Source organism: Toxotes jaculatrix, chromosome 12 (genome assembly GCF_017976425.1).
Source record: "Toxotes jaculatrix isolate fToxJac2 chromosome 12, fToxJac2.pri, whole genome shotgun sequence".
NCBI classification, from domain to species: Eukaryota; Metazoa; Chordata; class Actinopteri; family Toxotidae; genus Toxotes; species Toxotes jaculatrix.
In genome coordinates, this window is record NC_054405.1 from 25234153 (window position 1) to 25255282 (window position 21130).

Sequence of the window (21130 nt, forward strand, 5' to 3'; positions counted from 1 at the left end):
TTAAATGTGAAGATGATGTTGCAGCGAGATTTAATTTCAAAATATAATCAAAATCAAGTCATAATTCAAACGTCCTGCATTACAGAACGAGGGAGCACCGTTATTACCAGAATTGTTACAGACATATTCACCAGAAAATAAATTCTAGCAGATTGGGAAAATTATTTCCAATTTTTTTTCTCATAGCAGGACATTAAAGAACAGAACAGACTCATTACCAGAGTGGATGCAGGGGTCACACCTCACCAACTTATGAAATATGGAGAAGCATCTTCCTCAATAACTGTAAATTGTGACTACGTTTAGCTCTGTCTGAGCAGCGTTAGCGTCATGCTGACATACGTGTTGGCAGCATGACAGCGAACACAACAACAGCTGGCGATCCCTGAAGTTTGGTACCAGCTCTTTATCCGCTACAGAACAAACTTGATGTTGTAAAATTTTTGGTAATAACAGAAATATGCAGGAGGGAGTGTCAGGATCTGAAATGATGAGAGTGAGTAACATGGCAGAAGCAGAGGATCGGTGAGTGTGTGAAAGAACAGAGAGAACTAGTTCTGCTTTAAGAACCTTTGTGCTTCCCACAGTTTGAGACCTGTGGCGCATCTCATCAAGGTGTTCTGAGGATCTAACTCATCAGGCAGCAAGAGAAAATGTACTGTTGGATATTAGCAGAAATCAATGTGGTCTTGTGTCCTGATAAGATGCCATGGATGGACAATCATGGGCTGTGTAGGACTGAGAGTCCACAGGATTTCGGTCCAACAAATGACTCCATCGCTGATTAGCACACATTCAGACAGACAGGGGCGTCTCGTCAGTGAAGACACCAGCTGATGTGATTGGTTGGGGTGGGAATTTGCCGATAGCCCCCCATGGCTCATGATAACTCATACGTGCCTAAACATATAAAGATTAAACAGGGCAGAGAGAGGAATCAAGCCTTATGGGACACTGCATATAAATGTGAACTTTCCTGGAAGTGTAATTACTTAGGCCACCATAAAAACCGTGCCCAGTCCGATAAGATGTGAACCACTGGGGAACGAGCCAGAGAGGTTCCAGACAGCTGCACAGTCTGTCCAACAATAGCATATTATGATCAGCATAATGTGCTGAGACAGTTCATGTGTTGATCCGATGGAACAGATCAGAACTTTGAAGGCATAATAATGCCTTAAATAAAATAAATAATTTAATTATGACTCAGAAAAATGGCCATGGAAGAGGCAGGAAGTGTGGGCGAGCCGTAGAGGTTGCTGTAACCCAGCGGGTCAAACGTTAACTGACCCGAGCGGCCAGAGTTTCTGTGTCAACTGAAAATGACATTGACAAAAGCTTTGCTGGTGGGTTAAGGCAAAATGGCCGCCCTCGGCTGAAAGAAAAAGGCACGATACACGAACACACTCTGTCCACAGCTGAATAATGGAGTAATACTCGGGTCTATATAACTATCTCTAGGTAGGAAAAAGGTCTGAACACACAGCTGCATTAAGTGGAAGAGCATCCATTTCCTGAGATGCATCAAAGTCATCGACCCAAACTCCGACCCGCAACTCCTCTCCGGCATTCTCTGACTTTCTCTCCTCTCTGTTATTACACTTCAAAAGGTGTCTCAGTTTCACTGGCTCACACACTTCCTGTTTGGTGTTGTGTTTCCCAGGTAATGGTCGTCGTTACATCGGCCTTCCTCTTTGAAGTCGTATGTATTCCAAGAAATAAGCTTTTCACAGCGCGTTGTTTTAGTTTGTTAATGAAGTGAAGCTCAACTGTGTCCTCAACAGACGATTGTATGATACAGGACCACTGAGCTTCCTGGCAAAGACGACGTCCCTGTTCTCTGGGAACCTGACTGATGGCGACATCGATCTTCTAATTGATTAATTGTTTTTTTTTTTTCCAATAAAAAGATGGATGTGTAGAAAAAGAGGAGGGAAAGGGTTAAATTAGTGGTAGAGGGCAAAAAGACAGGAAGGAAAGGGCAAAGGGCAGAGGAGCGAAAGCTTAAAAAGCAGGAAAAGAAACTAGGAGGAAAAGAGAGAAGGAGCAGGAAAACAGGAGATTATGCAGTCTGAGTCCGTAAATGAGTCTGGAGAGACTTATGAAGACGTCTGAAGAACAGAAGACGAGCAGAGAAGGGAGGAAGGTCAGTTTCTTTGAAGTGGTGTTGGACTCTCAGAGGACTGCAAAGCTCTGTACTTTTACTCTTAATGGGCAGATTGTTCCTCTGCTGTGTCTCCATTACATTTAGCTGTTAGACAAAACACTCCGTCCCATTATATTCAGACATCCTGTCAAATCTACTGACTTCTGTTATCTCTGTTATGATGCCGTTGTATGTTTGGTGTGTTGGTTTGTCGGTCTGTGTATTTGTCAGCAGGATTACCCACGAAGCACTGAGCTGAGACACACTGAGCCTGGTGGAGGCTTGGTTCCCGGTTCAGGGAAGAACTCATCACATTTTGGTGCAGATCTGGTTAAATTTTCAACATTTTCATCAATTTCTCAGGAAGTGGTGTAAAAATCGGACGTATTTATGGTGCTGAGATCTATGAGTTTGTGTAGTTTAGTGCAGATCCTGAAAATATCTTCATCACACACAGAGCTGTACTTACTATGTTTTATGGCGAATGAATAATTCATGTTATCAGTCGACTTCCCTTTTTCCTTTTTTTTTCTGTTACAGGAGCCAGACAGACTGCGTAGGATTGTTTAGCTTTGGCACAGCTAGGTGCTGGTTTTGAGGGTTAAAACTGCTTTAATCAGAATCTAAAGTTTTTGTGATGCGAAGGCTTGTTCACAGTGACGAACCCACATAAAATTATCACTGTGGCTGCTCTGCAGAGCTTTGTCGTCTCTTTTAGTTCCCAATTTGGTTTTAAGTCACACTAACTGTGTGGTTCCGTCTCACTAATGAAGCGAACGAGCTCTGACTGAGATTAGAGAGCGCCGGTTCAGTGGTGGTGGTGGAAGAAGCACCATTTGGACGTTTGGATGAACGGCTGAAAGAGGAATCTCGTCTCTGCCTGTTTGATGTGCTCGTGTCAGAGCTGTGATCTTGTTTCATGCAGATAAACACTGTCTGTCTTACGACCCGCTGTGAAGATCAATATTAGCATTGACTGATCGGGCGGCTATTATGCCCAGCCTAGCAGGGAGGACTGCACAAGTTTTGTGCTCCACACAACAGGTGGTACCGTCAGAAGATCTAGTCAATGACAAAACGTTTGAGTGGTCAGGTTCAGGGAAATATATATTCTAGAGAAAAGCAGTCCATCTATTTCTGCCTCCCCTGAAACAGAACGTCACGCTGTGAAAGTGTCTGAGTGTCTCTCTTGTCTCTTTCAGTCCTCTGCGGTTCGTCTGTGCTGTATGCTTTATTTAAAGTGTGGTTATGAATGAGAGACGAAATGTTTGACAGAGTTACGCAGCTGTCAGTGGCCTTTGATGCTGTGTCTTTCACTCCCTGTCTCTCTGTCAACCCTCACAGACGCTACGAGCCCCCTCGTTTTAATCGATCCCACCACAGAAGCTCCGCCACCGAACCTCGCACACGCTGTGACGTTAGGAAGTAAAATTAGAATAGTGCTGTGGTATTTATGGCATTTGAATCGGGCCTTGTCACATTAAATATAAGAACACAGTGTCACACACATCAAACCTTCAAACCTCATCAGAATCACAACAGAAGAGTTTGAAATAGAATTTTTACAAGACAACAGGTCGTCCATCTCCGTCTCTCCGTCTCTCTCTCTCTCTTTTCTCGCTCCTTTCTTTTGTTTCGTTGTCAAAGATGTAAAGAGGTTGATTAATCTAAACTATTAATGTAGTTAAACTCGCAGTTCATGTTCCACAGCATGAGATTCACATCCTATTCACGGACCTTGAGGATATTTTCTCAGAAAAGGGATGAACGGATGGAAGTGTGTTTCTTATGCTGGAGGTCTGTGTGTGTGCGCACGTTTGCTTTGTGTTCATGTTGTGAACCTGTGTGTGTGTGTGTGTGTGTGTGTGTCAGGGTATCTCTCTGTTCCTGCTGTGTGTTGTTGCGTTTATGCATGACTTCTCTCCATTCAGTAAAGCCCCATAAGGTAGAGATCAAAAGGCAGGGGTGGCAGATAAAGCCGACAACTTCCAGCCATACTCGCCTGACTTTTTTCAGGCGGGGGATTGGAGGCAGATAACATTGGGAGAGTGCACATACAATTCACCACATGACACAGCGGACTAAACTGACAGGGAAAGTCACTGCCGAGAGTATTTTTCATGCAGAGCCTACACGTTTCAGACATGTGAGGAAAATATACTAAAGAAAAAAAATCATAAAGGAAGGAAAAAAGTGAGGAGAATGGACTTAACTCATTGGCACTCCAAAGGCAGACTATAACAAATACGACCCATCTGTATATTTTCAATTTGAAAATAAATGTATTACTGCATTGCTATATGGCAAAGTAATCCATAGGGATGGCAGATATAAATATATGAATTCATAAAGAGGTGGACAGATTGGATATTTCTCCACTTTCCTCTCTGTTGGCTCCTTCAGACGCGAGTTACAGCTGAAGAAAACGGCAGCTCTTCTCCAGATCCCCACAGGAGAATGAATAAAGACGGAGACAGGTGTGGATACAGCGTCGCCAAATCTCTCTTAGCTGCTTTTTCTGTGTTCAGAGGAGAATGTGGAGACTAGCAGGCTCCGCTCTCCTGACCATGTTTAGCAGTGTGGACACTGAGATCTTAGTTGTTTTAATTAGGGAAAAAAAAAAAAAACATCTACTCTACCAACAGCTCTTTTTGTCTGGGCACCATATTGTTCAGCCTCAATCAGTAAATCCATCACACTGTGACTGTTGTCCAAAAAGAGCTTATCACATTCTTTATTTACTTACTGTCACTTGAAATACAGTAACATTTAAGCTTCACAGGGCAAAATCCATATTTATTTGTTAGTTAGTTAGTTAGTTTGTAATTATTTCAGCAGCAGAGGGACGGTCAGTACAATCAATCAATCAATCAATCAATCAATAAACAAACAAACATATGGACTGTGCTTGTTTAGTAGTTACAGTGATTCCTGACTGGACAGTTTGACCTTCCGTCACGGCTCATGATTTTTCAGAAGCTTTTGTGATCATCCTCATATTTTCTTTGCATCTTCATTCCAGTAAAAGTTTTTGTTTTTACAGTACAGATGGCAGGAAGTGTTGGACATATGTCTCTGCTGTGCAGTATGTCCAATTAAGCTTCTATAGACTGTATAGGAAGTTTTTAATCTCATGCGAACAACATTTACATTTGATATAATAACAGAAAAAAATACAATTATTAGCAGGACACCTGTTAGTACATGAGGTCTGCTTGGTGGGTGTGATGATTAAATTCAGATAAACAATTCTATGTGTGATCTAAAGCGAAGTTACAAACAACGTCTTTATTTATGGAAGATTTTTTTTTTTTTTAAAGAAGCTGAATGCAAAACGTTTCAGAGGATCTTGTGTGAAATCAGATCTGAACCTCGACAACAGTTTGTCCTACACTCGATCAGCAAAGAGCACCAAGTAAATAAACTCTTTATGGTCAACAATAAAAGGCTCGATGTACATATAGTTTTAATTTCTATGACTATAAACCCTTTTATATCCAGACAGACAACTTGGGAATTTGGCAGCTGACCAGTGGAAATTGTATGTGGAGTCCTCTGACACTTTTTCCTTTGTGGAACAGCCCATAGCGAAGCAGGACACAGGAAACAAAGAGGACAGAGACGGAATCGAACTGCGGCCGTTATGTGCTTCAACCGTTTGGCTGCCAGGATGCTCTGGAGCCCTTTAAGCTACTAAGTAAGACTTTATATGTCTCTGGGAAAAGTCAGTCTAAATGCCAGTAAGCTGCTCTTGTCTCCTGACTGAATTTGTCTGTCCCTCCCACCGTCTCTCTGAGTGCACTGAGACCTTCCAGGCGTCGGTGTCCCTTTGATGGCGCTCGTGCCTCGAAGACAAGGCCATTCAATCTGAGCAACCCTGAGATTCAATGGAAGTTTGTGTGTCGTAAATTTCTACACGGTGCAGAGGAGGGCAGCGTTTTTATTGAAGACCTCTTCGATGGCGTCTGGAGCTTTGGGCGCGGCACAAAGACCTCATTTAAAATGTCTCCTCCAAAGAAAGAAAGGGGGAAAGGAGTGGGCAGGAGACGTAGATCAAAGGGAGAGCACTGTGTACTTCAGCTGAGGACACTTCCAGGGTGGTGTCAGGAAGGTTAAGCTTTGTGTGTCTGTGATTGTGTTAACAGACTCATCCAAAGTGGATGCCATTATTTTGAAATGGTCCATGTGCTTGTTGACTTGATCATTGAACCTGAAATCCAAATTTGCAATTACAGGCGAGAATTGTGCTGTACCAGTGAGTGACTTCACACTTTCACTTGTTATATTATTATATATTCTTATTTTTAAGGAAAATATTGTCATGCTTTGTCTTTCAGTTGTAGCAGTATTGCAGCTGCATATGACTTCATCTTCACACACACACACACACACACTAAACTAAGCGCTGCTGTGGCCAGGCGTGGCTGTGGCAGTGACCAACCTCATTTAATCATAAAGCTGCTCCAAGAACCATAAAAACAATAAGCACTTCCAATTAGCCCTCAGTAATTACTTAATAATCAGGAGATGATTGCACCACTTTGACTACTGTCACAATTTATTAATAACAGTGTGTGTGTGTGTGTGTGTGTGTGTGTGTGTGTGTGTGTGTGTTGGATATTACATGTCTGTCCTTATGGAGACTGAATGTCCCCACAGTGTTTGACCGTGAGGACACTGTGTTTTCCCCTCATTCGGTTGTTGGGTTTTAGGACATGGATTTAGAACCGAGCTCAGGCTAAGAATTAATTTTGTTGAGCCAAATCTGGAAGTATAAAGTACAGAGTGACTTTCAGAGTTAAATCCAGAGGACAGCTACACAGCAGTGACTGAGCTCGTCACTCAGAGACATCTGGACTCAACCAGTGTTGTCATTTTTGTCTTTTATTGAGCCCCAAAGGCTTTTCTAAAACAAATCAACACATTATCTATTTGGACAGACAGGCCGACCGACCGACCGACTGACCGACCGACTGATCGATTGATTGATTGATTGATTGTAGAATGGCATCATTCACAGGCTGATCAGGTCAGTGAGAATCGCTCATTGCTCTCCTGTTTGGTGATTTGCAGAATGTCAGGTTGTTTTAGATGAAACTTTTCTCCTGGAGCCACGTACAGACCACCAACATTTTAAACCTTATGCACAATCCACACTCCTCGCTGTGCTTCTTATCCAGCGCAGTGAGCCTGCAGGCTTGTGCATTCACATGTCAATCACTGCCGGCGTGAAGACCTTGATGCTGTGCTGCCCTCGGCCTCCGAAGGCCACGGCGTCTGTCCCAGATGAAGATGAAGGTAATAGGAAATCTGTCGACCTGTGACACTGACGTTAGGCAGCCGCAGGCACAGGGAGCAGAGACGGAGCTCTGAAAAGATGCCCCCCCCCCCCCCCACCCCACCCCCACCTCCCAGCCCCTCCTAATGCTTTGTTTGAATCTCCTTCCTCTCCTTCTTTCTGTTCTGTTCTCTTCTGCCCCCCTTCCCACCTTGATTCCACTTGCAGTCGCCATCTTTCGCCTCATTTGCGCCTCAACTCATAGCCCGGCTCATTTTCTCTTTACTCTTATCTTGCTCTCTGTGTGTATCTATCTGTTTTGCCCAGTCTTATCTCTCCCTGACTTTATCAATACCCCCTCGTGCTCTCCTTTCTTTCATCTTTCACTCTCCTGTTCTCACTCCTCCAAACCACCTTCCCCCATCTGCTTTCCCATCCCGCTGATGGATGATGTGGCGCTGCGTCGAGGGCCTCAATCAGAGGAGCAGGGGTTCGCTGTGAAGAGCAATCTCAAAGCCAATTCCACTGATAGCCATCGCAGGGTTTTGCTACATGACGTCGCGGCTATCACCTGTGGAATGAGAGAAAGAGAGCGGCCTCTTGGACTTGCTGCTCCAGGTGCTGCTTTGCTCAGACTGTGGGACAGAAGGGAAAACTTTTTGTTGTTGTTGTTGTTATCAAACAGATCAATTGAAAAATGTATTAGTTTGGAGTTTGGCCATTTTGGCTCCCGGCAGCCACACAGGGCCAGCGGAGGCTGATTGAAAGAGCGTTCAGTGTTGCAGGATTAGAGGGGGAATAGATTGCAAGAGACGCTTTGTTGCCGCTCGATGGTGCTTCATTTTACTCTCCACAAGCCTTTTAGCCACAAGGCTTGCAGGTGGCCAGAGCACTCTTTCATGTATTCACTTGCATTTGCATTTGAAACGCTAACACAGGTTTTGCTGGTAAGTGAGAGAATAAACGAGAGAACGGCTCCCCCTCGGTTGTCCTGTGTTTACCTGTGGCAAACACACAGCTTGGTTTTACCTCTGAGCCACTCGTCATTATTTGCTGACGTGTGCTGGAAGGAGTTGAAATGTTTAAGCTGCCTGGAGGCTAAGATTTACACAAGCTGTAATTTAATGTGGTAATCCGCAATGCTACATTATTTACAATTCTTATTTTCTGATTATAACGTTGTCATGGTGTCTGACTCTCTGCCATGGAGGTACAAACTGAATCCCCCAACAGAGACAGCTGCAGGATGTGGAACAGAGCAGCCTGTGAAGGCGGGTCCCGGCATTGAGGGGTGGACACTTAAAGTTTCCGACAAGCCGTAGTTTAGATTCTGAGGAATTTTACTATTTTTACTTCTCAGCCCGAGTGAAACAAATTCACGAAAGCCTTTGTTTTGTCTCTTACTGTGTCTCAGTTCAGGGGTGAACTATAATTCAGCTACAGCTGATTCTTAACTCTGCAGCCTCAGAGCTGGCCAGGACCAGACGGAGAGAACACATTACACCTGTTTTAAAATCCTTACATCGGTTTCCTGACGGTTGCTGTATTGATTTTAAAATCCTTACACATGTTAAAGCGCTTCATGGTCTTGTACCAGAGTATATGCCTCACGTGCTTACAGTCCAGGAGCCAGTTCAGCCTCTGAAGTCTGCTGGCATCAGTCTGTTCATTATTCCAAAGTGCAGGGCTGAAGCCTCAGGTGAGGCAGCTGCCTCAGGAACCGAGAGCAGCTGCTAAAGTTGAAACCTTCCTCTGCAGCCTGGCTTTTCATTAAGTTTGCTTTGTTGATTTATATTTATTGTGCTAATGAAATGCAGGGAAGGATGTAAAAACTTCAAACAAAGGTGAAAATAACATAACATATGTAGAAATATATGTAGTGTCTGCCAGTGTTATTCACTCGTGTTGTTTCTTTATGAGAGCTCTACACCAGCTATGAGCTATGAAAAAAAAAAAACAGGTTATCAAAACAGAAGTTTTACAGAAAAAAATCCACCCACTTTATCACTGTTCAAACAGCGATGGCCACGCACCTCATGTTGTGGGCACATTCTGCAGTTTGTGGTATTTTCTCATTCTTAGAGGAAACTATCCAAACACCTAACGCCTGATCCCAGAATAACTTGTCCTGCGTAGGAGTATCCGAGCATAGATTTTACCTTTAACCATGCAGAAGTATGATTAGGTGTCTGGTATGCAGTCTGACTCCTTGTAATATTTTCCGCAGAGCATCAAGACATCTATATTTGCTTTAGCCTCAGGTGGCAGCTTGATGCATATCGATGCAGACGCTCAATAATGGGCCAAGAGCTCTACATTATTGACAGCAGCGACTCCCAGTTCTCTGAAGACGCCAGCGAGGTGGAGAGAGACAACAGGCAGAGAGAGATGCTGTGGATAAAGAAACAGGGATGGACACAGATAAGAGGACAGAAATGAGCAGGGTGATTCAAAGATCCAGTGTTACGTCAGTCCTTATATTTGCCACAGCTCCTCCTTCCCGCTCCTCTTCCTCCCCCTCCGGGCTGCCGACACCCCCCCCCCCCCCCCCCCCCCCCTCCATCTCTGTTGTAGCACACACAGCTTGGCCAAATAAATCCGGAGAATAACGGGAGGAACTGAAGGCACAGACGTTATTTACAAGACAGACGTTTTCTCCTTTGCTCATACGCACACAAACAGCCAGGTAAACAGAGCAGCCAGTCGCACACACAAAGGCTGCACACACAATCAGTCTAAGATGGGCACACAATGCCCAAGTACACACAGAAACACACACAAACACAATAAATTCTCAATAACTATCAAGCTAACAGAGTGGTGACAGTGGAGGCAACGCTGGGTTGAGTGTAGATCAATTTAGTCCTTGTTGTGGCAAATACAGGGGAGAGAGAGAGAGGGAGGGATTAAGGAGGGAGAGAGAGGGGTGAGGGGGGACTTGGGTGTATGTGCGATGAATTATGTCCAAATCTCTCACAACTTCAGACAAGCAAAGAGAGGGAAGGATTCAGAGAGTCAGGCCCAGCTAACGTCTCCGAGAGGCTGCAGCGACAACTCACCTGGTTCACTCTGTGCTGAACAGGAAGTCGCAAGGCGGAAGTTAAGTCCATGATGTGTTTGGAATTCAGCTGGTTTAACCCTTTTTGATTTAATGAAATGGTCGTTCTGTACTTTACTTCCCCTAAAAATGATGTTATGACAAAAAACAAAGTGTCAGAGCATCAGTCAAATACTTAGGAATTACGTACGGGTACAGATATGGATGTTGTATTCACCTTAGTGACTGAGTTGTGTTGTTGAATTGTTTTTAGTATTACTGTGATGGCTGCTGTCTAAATTTCTCCATAATCTTGCTCTGACAGCGAGTTATTTAAAATTTTCATGCCACTTGAGATTTGAAACGGCTTGATGAAATGAACTGACAGAGGAATTGATGGATGGAGGTTCAGAGGAGGAGAGATGGATCAGATGGAGTGAGAGAAATCAAAGAAGGGTAAAAGAAAAGAGAAAAGAAGAAGGATGATCAGTGAAGGGACCAAACAAGCGAGAGGATTTTAAGAAGATGAAAGACGGGGTGAAGAGAGGGGAAGAAGAATCAGAGGAAGAGGAGTAGAGGACAGGAGAAGAGAGAGGGTGGTAGAGAGGTAAGGAGGCACACCTGAGTGTTCAGAGGCTTGTGTCCGGGTAAGAGCTGGTCTGAATTATTCATGGCTGCTGGCCTCGCTTCACTGTGCCGGCTGCAGCACGAGAATAAAGAGAAGAAACTGCGAACGGTGCAGGTGTGCTCAGTGTTTTGAGTCGAGTCTAATTGCAGTTTCTTTTGCAGCGTGATTGTGGTTTTATTAACTGTTGCAGCTTGATTAAGTTAAACAAAATGAACAGTGTGCTTTCACCCACCACTGTCATCCTGCGTTCTTAATTCTTCTTTCTTTCATTTGATTTTCCTTTAGCTTCCACTTCATCCAAACGAATCACATAAACATGGAGAAGTGTGACTTGAAACACTCACGTTTTCCTATTTTCTGGAACAAAGATTAAAGAACAGGAATAAATGTTTTTTTTTCCTCCTCATTGTCACTGTCTCTATCATCACTGCGTGTGGCGGCTGGATGGTGACTGAGAGAAGCAATCTGCTTCATTCCACTCTGTCTCTGGTGCTGATTCATTCAAACCCAGGCTGTGAGCAAAATCACCGTTTCATTCACTCATTCTCTCGCCGATACGTCAGAAACTCACCGGTTTTCTCCACACTGGGCCGTAAATTGAGACGTGGAGCACTTATGGATCATCGTCATTTTGTGTCATCACCGACAGGCGGAGAAAACAGTGTCCATTCTGTGGACACTGTTTTTTTTATTCTGCTGTGGAAGTGTTTGCAGAGGGAGCATAAATTTCACACTCAGAATACAGACACTCAAATAAAATGGTGTAGTTGTATAGAGCACTATATAGTAAACATGCTGTGAAATATGTTGTTTTGGATGCAGCCCCAGTCTCAGTTTGTTTTATCAGTGTGGAGGAAGACACAGGCTGTCTCTGAGGTGCTGAAACACCAGGTCTCCGTATGTCTCAAACAGTCACACCGAGGCTGTGTCCAGAATCACTCCGTTCACCCATTCACTCAGCAGATCACATGACACCGAACAGGAAATTTGAGATTTTGGACACAGGTGAGCTGCAGAACAGTAGTTTTCACGTCTGTAAAATGTGGAGCGTTGCATTGTGGGATTGTGTGCAGGCCATGGACACAGTTTGTTTGTTCCATCGTGGGATTGTTGAGATGCTTAATGGTGAATAAACGGTGCTGAGATAATAAAACTCAGCCACACATCACATGCTGCATCCTCACACTCTTCACCGTGTCTCTCATTAATTACTGGCTTCTCGTACTGTACACTTCCTGATCGTCATCACAACAATTCTCACGTTTTCTTCTTTTGTTTTTCTCATCCAGCTGTTGTGCGTTCCGTCGCAGCTGTTAGGAGGCTGCTCTCACAAATGGAAAAACCTAAATGTCATTAGTGAATTCTTCTTAGACTAGATCCAGTTTAAGATTGTATTTCAAGGTTCAACGTGAGCTGAATTTCTGAACGTCAGCTCTTTGCGAGTGTGTGTTATGACGTATATACACCGAGAAAACTTGTGTGAAATGAAGAGGCGAGGATACGGAAGCACAACATTGCTTTTCAGCTATTATGCATCCTCAGAGATAATCCAGACTAAGATGTGAGGTAGCCGGCGGGAGGAATCGCTGAGTGTATTTCAGTGTAGCGGGACCACATGTTTCTGTGGGCACCTCTGATCGAATCTGTCCACGAGGACCTGTGTTTAATAATATTCTGCTGAGAATCTCCGCGTAGGGAAATAGTCTCCTTTCTTACGGTTGCTTTTCGTCATCAAAATGTTGGAAATTGACTTGAAATAACGCCCGCCGGCCGTCTCTGACATGGCCTGCTGGTTTCCACCTGGGGATAATTCACAATCACAACACGTCCTGGACTCAACCCCCCCGTCGCCACAACGGTGCCAGAATTTTAATATGTTTTACACAGTTGGGGGAAGGATTACATGAAGGAGGCTTGAAAACCATCCTCAGTTACTTTGGGATTTCAAGGGGTCTTGATCTCCATTTGCTCGTCAGAACCTGAGGGATCAAAAGACGGCGGGAAAACAAAAAAAGTCTCTGCAGGAGAAGATCACATAGAAAGATAGCTGGCTTTTTCTCTCTCTCTTTCTCACTCTTCTATCACGCTAACGTCTCTTATCTTTGAAAACAATTCAGCAGGCGATCCCATATAATATATATAATGGCTGGATGCAAAGTGAAGTGTCAGCCTTGCTAGTCATGTTTGAATCAAAGCAACCCCTGAGCCGGTCTCCTCTCACCAAATCTCCTCTTATCATCCCTGGTTAATATCTTTTGATCTGTTGCTGTTCTGGTGTAACAGACTCAGACAATCGAAGCATCTATAACACTGCTGCAGTACCTTTGACTGGCTGCCAAGTCGCTGCATTCTCTTATTTTTATAAGATAATGGAGGAAAGGGAAAAAAAGAACATATGTTCATGAAAGCCTGACAGTAATGTGGTAAGGTAAAGGGAAGCAGTTCTGCTTTGCTTTTTACTGCTGATGGAGAATTTGAGTCAATGACCAGCTTGTCGCGAATGCACTTTTACAGCCCCTGGGTTGCTGCTACGCTAATTTATTTACCCGGTTTTATGAAATAATATTCAATGCCTGCTGTCACCTTAAAATAACTCACTTAATTTACAGAATACAGCATGCATAAGCATGTGGTGTTTTGCTGCGGTTAAATGAGCTTGGCTTCCACAGAGAGAAACTAAAATTATCCTTTGGGTCCCTGTTTGGAAAAATAAACAAGACTAATAACAGAGTGTGGAAGTGTTAATTTTTACCTTCATCAACAAATCAGCTGTTTCTACCAGAAAGATTCTAAAAGTGAAATTCAGGTCAGTCAGGTGAATGAATTTTGTTTTTGTACGCACCACATCCCAGTGGGTCTCTAAGCAGTGTCTCCTCAGTATAAACACAGTAAAACTATTTATTAGTGTCATTTTGTTTCAACTCAGACAATTAAATTTAACACTTTAGGCACAAAACTCTTCTCACATGATCTCTGAGCTCACAGTTTGCACTGACGACTGTGATAAACTGAATAAACAGTTCAATCTTCAAATTCTGTATATTAGCATTTAGCATATTCTCCTGTATTTTATGATTGAAAATAATCTGAGATTATGTCTTCATTTGCAATGTGTCCACCATGTTTGCCAATCATAATTATGCTGAAGTACCAACCCTCTATCAGTGCATTAAAAAAGATTAAAAGATTAGAGCAGCTGCTTAAATACAGAGACGGTATAATGAGTGTAATATGGTGTGTGTACAGTGTTCAGAGTTTGTACCTGTTAATCTGTGAGTGTGTATCACCACCACATCTTTCCTCACACCAACAGACGTGTGTGATTATAAGTTAAAATTTTCCCCGCACAGCCATCTTACCACACAGATAAATAACAGGTGTTTGTTATCAAGCTGCAGGTGTCAGAAATAAAATGGCAGGTGTTGGACACAGCCAGCAATTCGTGTTCATGGCTCTGCACCATGTTGGCAGGAAATACATGAAGAGAGAGTGAAGAGTCTTGGCTCGCCCACAAGCACTGTACTGACTCATTCTCCGTGTTGATAATGGTCCTAAAAATGGAAGAAGAGAAGAAAATCAAGAAAATATAAATAAAACTTCACTTAAAGTGGCCCTCAGTTAGCCCCCCCTCCACACTGCGTTCTCAGTAATCACCCTCTAACCGCCTGTGGCTGCTTGTTATTCTGCTGTAAAAAAAAAAATGGCTGTCGGCTTCTGTTATTTTATAACATTTATGAAGTTATTTTTATGTAAGTGTTTACAGGACGTGTTTTTGTGATCATGTCAAGGTGTGAGGGAATCAGGTCCGATGCCTATGAATTGTTGTTTCAGTGTTTACATCAGTGACCTGTATTAACCACAGGTGGATGGGGATGTTTACATGTGGACTCTATGACCTGCTGATATATTTGGAAAAGATGGTATGAACTAACTGTGACTGTGTCTCTGTTCTCCACAGGACGGCATGGGCAACCTCAGAATAACAGAGAAGGGCCTGAAACTGGAGGGGGACTCTGAGTTCCTCCAGCCCCTCTATGCCAAAGAAATCCAGTCCAAACCAGTAAGTCACACACAGAGAGATATGCTTACAGTAAATCCCCCTGCTGTTTCCATTTTACACAGATGCACATTAGAAATGAAAATGAGACCAGTAGAGATTTTCTGTTTCCTCTTAGACAGTAGCGCTCATGGGGGTCGGTTTGTGTTTAGACTACATTAGCTGTGCTAATGCCGCTGAACTCCGACACCTTTGAGAATACACAGCGTCTTTCTGTAAGGACCTTTCTGTAAGGACCACATTAACAGTGTGTTCGTGCTATATACAGTCTCAGTGTCATGTAACTTTTCCCAGATGAACGCTAAGCTGCCTCTGTTACCTCCCTGTGAGTGTAAATTAGTGTTAGCAAAGCATAAACCGAGTAGTTAAACACTGGGTTAGTGGCAACGCTCAATGTGAGGTGAGAGAGCGTAATGGTGTGAAGAGATAAGTGTCTAATGGCTCTGAGTGTGACAGCATGAATCAGAGTCCTGAAGCCTACATCCTACACTACGCTGTGGAAAAAGCAGAGTCCTGTTGGGAGTCTCACTGGAAGCATTAAACAACACGAGCTTCGACTCTGCCTTCATTCACAACATCTATCTAACTGTTCTGTTCTAACAAAGAATAAAATTCGTGTTCAGTTCCAAACCCAACCTAGCACAGGAAGGGTAAGTTTTCACCAGGGTAGCTGAGAACCATCCATCCATTTCCTGCTTCATATTTAGGTCAGGTTACAGTGTCAGCAGACTAAGCCGAGTGGCCATTCAGTCCTCCGGGGGGGATCCTGGAGCATTCCCAGGTCAGGTAGGACATGTAGTCTGTCTAAAGTGCTCTGGATCTGCCACTGTGTCTCCTCTCCACAGGGTAATGACTCATTTGAACATAAGGAGCAGTAGCTGTAGTCCCAGCTTGTCCCTGATGTCCTGACACCACACAAAGACTGAGCCCAGGTACCCTTCCAATAAAACCCCTCTTAGCCACTTGTGCCTGCAGTCCTATTTTTATGGTCATTTCCCAAAGATTGTGACCATGGGGGTGGAATGTGGAGGCACTAGTAAATCTGGAGCAAAGGCAGACTCCTCTGAATGAACCCTGGCTACATGACTGTGAGTCGATGTAGCCAGGGTTCAGTTTTACCTGCAAACTGCCCAGCAAGGCAGAGTCGGGGAGAGGAGCGTGTCCTGTTTTTCTGCTTTTTGCAGATGACGTCGTTCTGTTTCATCAGCCCGTGACCTCCAGACCCATGTGCTGGGTGATGTACATGTGAACTACCTTGTTCCTGCCACCGTGACCTGATTCCAGATAAGCAGCAGAAAATGGATGGATGAGAGTCCTGTCACGCCATGTCACAACAAGAAATATCACAACATTGCAAGACCTAAACATAATGTGTTGTGATCTGTCATAACAGGACATTTCATATTGAGTTGTGTTGCGTCGCCTGTCAGGGTGTTGTGTTGTTTCATAACAAGACTTGCTACTCATGTAATTTCATGTCATGTCGTGTCAGAACAAGAAAAGAAGACACAACATCACGAGAAGCACCTTATAGCTGCAGCTGGTTCAGGCCAGATGGTCTCTGTGGGGAAACAAACGCATGCAACAGCCGACAGCCTTGGCAGGGTTATTAACATGCTATCTCCAGTGTGCTGCTCAGAGCCACAACTTCAGCATCAGTTTTCTTGCAGGAAACCTTTGGGGTTTATGGATCCAAATGCAGAGTCTGTCTGAGGACCCCTAGTCTGTCCTGTTTACAAATTAACATTCTGCGGCGCTTCCTGCCGCCCTTATAACAACTACAGCAGAAGTGTCCAAGCCTGGAGATGTCAGAGAAATGGAGAGATGGGCACGATAAACTGATAGGCACCCTCTCCCTCTGTCTCTTCTAGTCTTGCAGTAATAATAGCTGTGTGCAGGTAGCGGACGGATAGCTTGATAATGCAAGAGAGCGGCACGCTTTATCTCTGCTGTCTAGGACCTTACGCAAGCTGAGAGGGAGGATGAGAGATGAGGATGGGAGCTCGGAGAGGAGCAGGAGAGAGCGAGGGAGCAAAGAGAGCAGGGTGAGGCTGGGGATGGAGAGAAGACGAGGAAGCAGTAATAGAGACAGAAACAGGAAGACAGATGGAGGGGGACTGAATTAGAATGAGAGAGATAGGAAGCCAGCAAGCATATTTTGACAGGCGGTGATGCGCAGGAGGCGGCCAAGTTCAACACCGACTCAAACAAGCACAACATGTTCGCAGTGTGATATCATGGCACGGTAAAATATTCATTTTAAAATGAAGTCCCTGTTTCACCAAAAGGGCAAACAGTGAATTAATGTGGCAGCACGTTTAGACGGGATCTGCTGGTGCAAGCAAGTTTATGAACGTCGATTATCAGCATATTCAAAAGTATAAATACAGAGTGAAATTGCTTGGATATTTAGCACACTGTAGATGGAAGGAGGCTGCTATATTCATCTTTGCTCATAAAATAAAAAAAAATTGGTGCTGCCAGACCAGAAGTGAAAGTACAGATGATTTACTGCTGTAAAGTCAAAATATTTACCTGAAAATATTGGAAAAATGGGTTGAAGACGCAGAACAGCAGAGAGGTGTAAAATAGATATGAATATAAAAAGACTAAAAGAGTAGAAAAATGAAAGAGCAGATACAAAACAGTAGAGCAGAGGGAGAAACTCAGAAACTGAAGGGGATAGGTGGCTGGTAACAGAGTGAGAGGAATCGTAAAGCAGAGGAGGAGGTGAAGGGTTTGGAACTGGTCAGTCGGAGACAGGATGGACAGATGAAAATAAATAAATTTAAAAAAAGGGGGAAAACCCCTGCTGCATGCTGGGATTCCTCTGGTAGCGTTATGTCAGTCTGCTCTCTGTATGTTGTCCACACTGCACTGTCTCTTTCCTACTTTCCTACTTTTCTCCATGTCGTCGTCAAGCTACTGAAGAAAAGTTGAGTCAAGGGCAACTGGACATGGTTTCAGATCTTGAAGACGTTTCACTTCTGATCTTCAAGGTCAGCAACCAAGTCCAGTTGCCCTCGATTCATCTCTTCTTGGAAAACACGACCTGGATGACAGAGAATCTTCAGTATTTTTAAATTAAAATGGATCAAATCCTAATGTGTTGTGTTGTGAATATTGATAAACACAAAGGTTTTTACCAGTTTCATCAGCTTCCAGATGCAGCAGGCAGCTGTTCTCAGCAACAACCCTCTGAGAAACCGCACCAGACGCTGCGATAACTACACGTAGATTTGTCAAGTTTCCAGAAACATGAAACCAAATTAATGCTAATGTTGCTTCGTATCTAATGGATGCATTTAAAAAAAGCATGTTTGCCAACAAGTTTGTCCCATCAACTTTAAAGATAAATAATCAGTGCTGTGATTACAGCTTGTTTCTGCTGCAAGCTAAAATCTGTTAATACGGATTTTTTCAATTCATTAAATGATTAATCAACTAACCATCCACCACCGCGTGAACACCACTCACTACCTGTAATTTTACACCGTGTTACACTACCTAGTGGTCTTTAACAAGGTGAGCCTGGACACTAAGCTGGAGATTTATTTTGATAAGAGCAGGCTGGATTTCGGAGAGAGCCAATGTTCTGCTGCTGAAAATTGGTCTTTTGGCTCAACATGCTGTGGTTTAATTCAGCAGTGAGATTTCTGAGCCTTTGGAGCAGATCTGCCTCCAAGAAATATTTCTATAACCAACTCCAATCCACACGTCTTTCTCCCAGTCTCTCCTCCAACTCCTCTCTCTCTCTTTTCTTTCTCCGTGTTCCTCTCTGTGTGAGCGGCTTCCTGCTGGGAGTAATATGGTCTGCTGCATTAGTAACAAAGAGAAGAGGGAGGCAGGGTGGATCAGAGGCAACACACAGCAACAAACTAAACACATGTACTGTACACAAACAGCCCCAGAGGACTCCTGCAGTAGCCCCTCTGAGGCATTTCAGGAGACTGTGGCAGGAAAAAAGATGTGTAGAGATGCAACGATAAGCTGGCTGCTGTGAAACGTGGTGCTGTGGAGAAAGACAAGATTTCAGTGTGAACCCAGGCTAACTCCCCCCCTGTTCATTCAGCATGCCTTTCATCAAGCTAGCTCAGAATCCAGCTAATTTCAGTAGACAGTGTTTAGTCGAGTCCAACTGTTAAAGCAGCGGGATGGTACAGAGACATGTCTAATGCTGCTGGTGAATTGTATTGTGTTGGTGAGGGTGAGGTAAATGACAGAAACACTTCTCTGTATAATATTATACAGTTGAACAGTGTCCTCCAAAAGGACCCATATCTGCAATCAGCCAATCAGAATCTAGCATAGCGTGACAGAGAGAAATGGCCAGTGAGACACTGGACACACTGATGATAAATCTGCCACAGGCCTTATTTTTAACTGAAGTTAGACAAGACCAAAGCTGAAGCTTGTTTGTTGCTTCATTTTCATGAAAAACAGCAAGTAGATGATTTTTTAATTTCTCTGTTTACGTTGTAAAACTACACAGGGAATTTTCAAAATAAAGCTCTGCAAGCACATCATTCACATCATGGCAGAAAATGGGTTTTCTTAAAACAAGTGAAAAGACTCCAGTTCTTTATGTGATCAGAGTTTTATTCTTACCTTTTCTTACATATCAGTTTGGTTTGTGTTTGCGGCGGCTGCTGAGGAGACTCTGCTCATCCTCAGCAGAGCTGAGCTTTCACTGAGCCTCAGTTCGTCTGAGCAGCCGGTCGTTTCTTCTGGTTTCATCTGTTTTGTGTGTTTGGACAACTTTCAGTCCCTCTCCTATTGAATTTTTTTTTTTGGCCCCAAAGTAGATTTTGTCAGAAAAGTGCATGACTGTAGTTTTAAGGAAGTTTTAGTTGGATCCCAGTTGTGTGGCTTTTAGCATCTCGGTTACTCAAGAGCACTCGTAAAAGCTCGGCTCCGTATGTTTCTGCACTGGTGTGAGATGAAGCGTGTTCGGAGGAAAAAACATTTAGGAAAAAACAGAAAACTTCTCCCAACAACCACCAGATTAGACTCTGGAAACTGGTAGTAAATTCAGATATTTGGGAACTGTGACTCACACACACACACACACACACACACACACACACCTCAGCCTTAGGACCTTCAAAGACAGAGTGCTCTTGTCAAACCTGACGTTCTCAAATGGCCTCACAGTTAATGTTGATGTAATTATCACCACCTCGACGCCTCCCGTGTATCAGCTCTTTCCATATTTCTGTTTCATTTTTACTTCACTTCACAGCACATTGTTGCTGGAATAAGTTCTTGCTTGTATATCATACATTTGCTGTATTTACTGTGGGAACTTCAGTAAGTTTGGCAAGAGCCATAATGTTATCAGTAATATACACACAAGGCATATCCCTCCTCGGCTGCGAGCGCAGCACAATGGTCAGGCCGTTATCTCTAATTAAGAAGTTGACTGAGGCATGAAGATTAGCCGGGCACAGAAAGAGCAGAGTGTCCGACGTGATCGGCATTACAGATTGGTGTCGGAGTTATCAAACAAAGAGGGAGGCTTCAGTCTCTGAACTCGGACAGTTATGGCCTGTGTCTGAGCGTGAAGTCGTACAGTCGTTTATGTGCTCGTCTACTTTTGTGCTGGCTCACCTCATACAGTGTGAGTCCCCGCCCCCCGACTCAGCACAGGAGCTTGCCAGTCAGGTGATCTGTCTGACATGTCGACCTGACCTGGTTGCAGCATGACTCTGATATTAGAGATCGAATGCCAGCCCTGTCCTGCTGGTTTTCTTTCCACCAGTGGTTTTTTGTGTTTAGCCAAATGTGACAAAAGAGTCGCCATCTTTTCTTCCAGTGTGTGTGTGTCTGTGTCTGTGTGTGTCTATGTAGCAGGTGTAGAGACAAGTCCTAATACCTGATGTGTTTCTCCAAAGGGCTGTTTCAGGGTTAAGACTTGGTTTTATGGTTAAGGTTAAAGTTAGTGTTAGGATAATGGTTGGGGAAGTCCCAATAACATAATCAGT

The 21130-nt window shown here is 43.7% G+C and overlaps 1 protein-coding gene across 2 annotated transcripts in view; it reads left to right on the forward strand.

Annotated features, from left to right (window-relative positions):
- Window positions 1–21130, forward strand: part of sgcd (sarcoglycan, delta (dystrophin-associated glycoprotein)) — a 158048-nt gene that overhangs the window by 91035 nt on the left and 45883 nt on the right. For both annotated transcript variants that reach the window (XM_041051114.1, XM_041051113.1), the window contains one exon: window positions 15048–15149. In XM_041051114.1, coding sequence (XP_040907048.1) covers window positions 15048–15149 — 102 coding nt within the window. The remainder of the gene's footprint in view (window positions 1–15047; window positions 15150–21130) is intronic.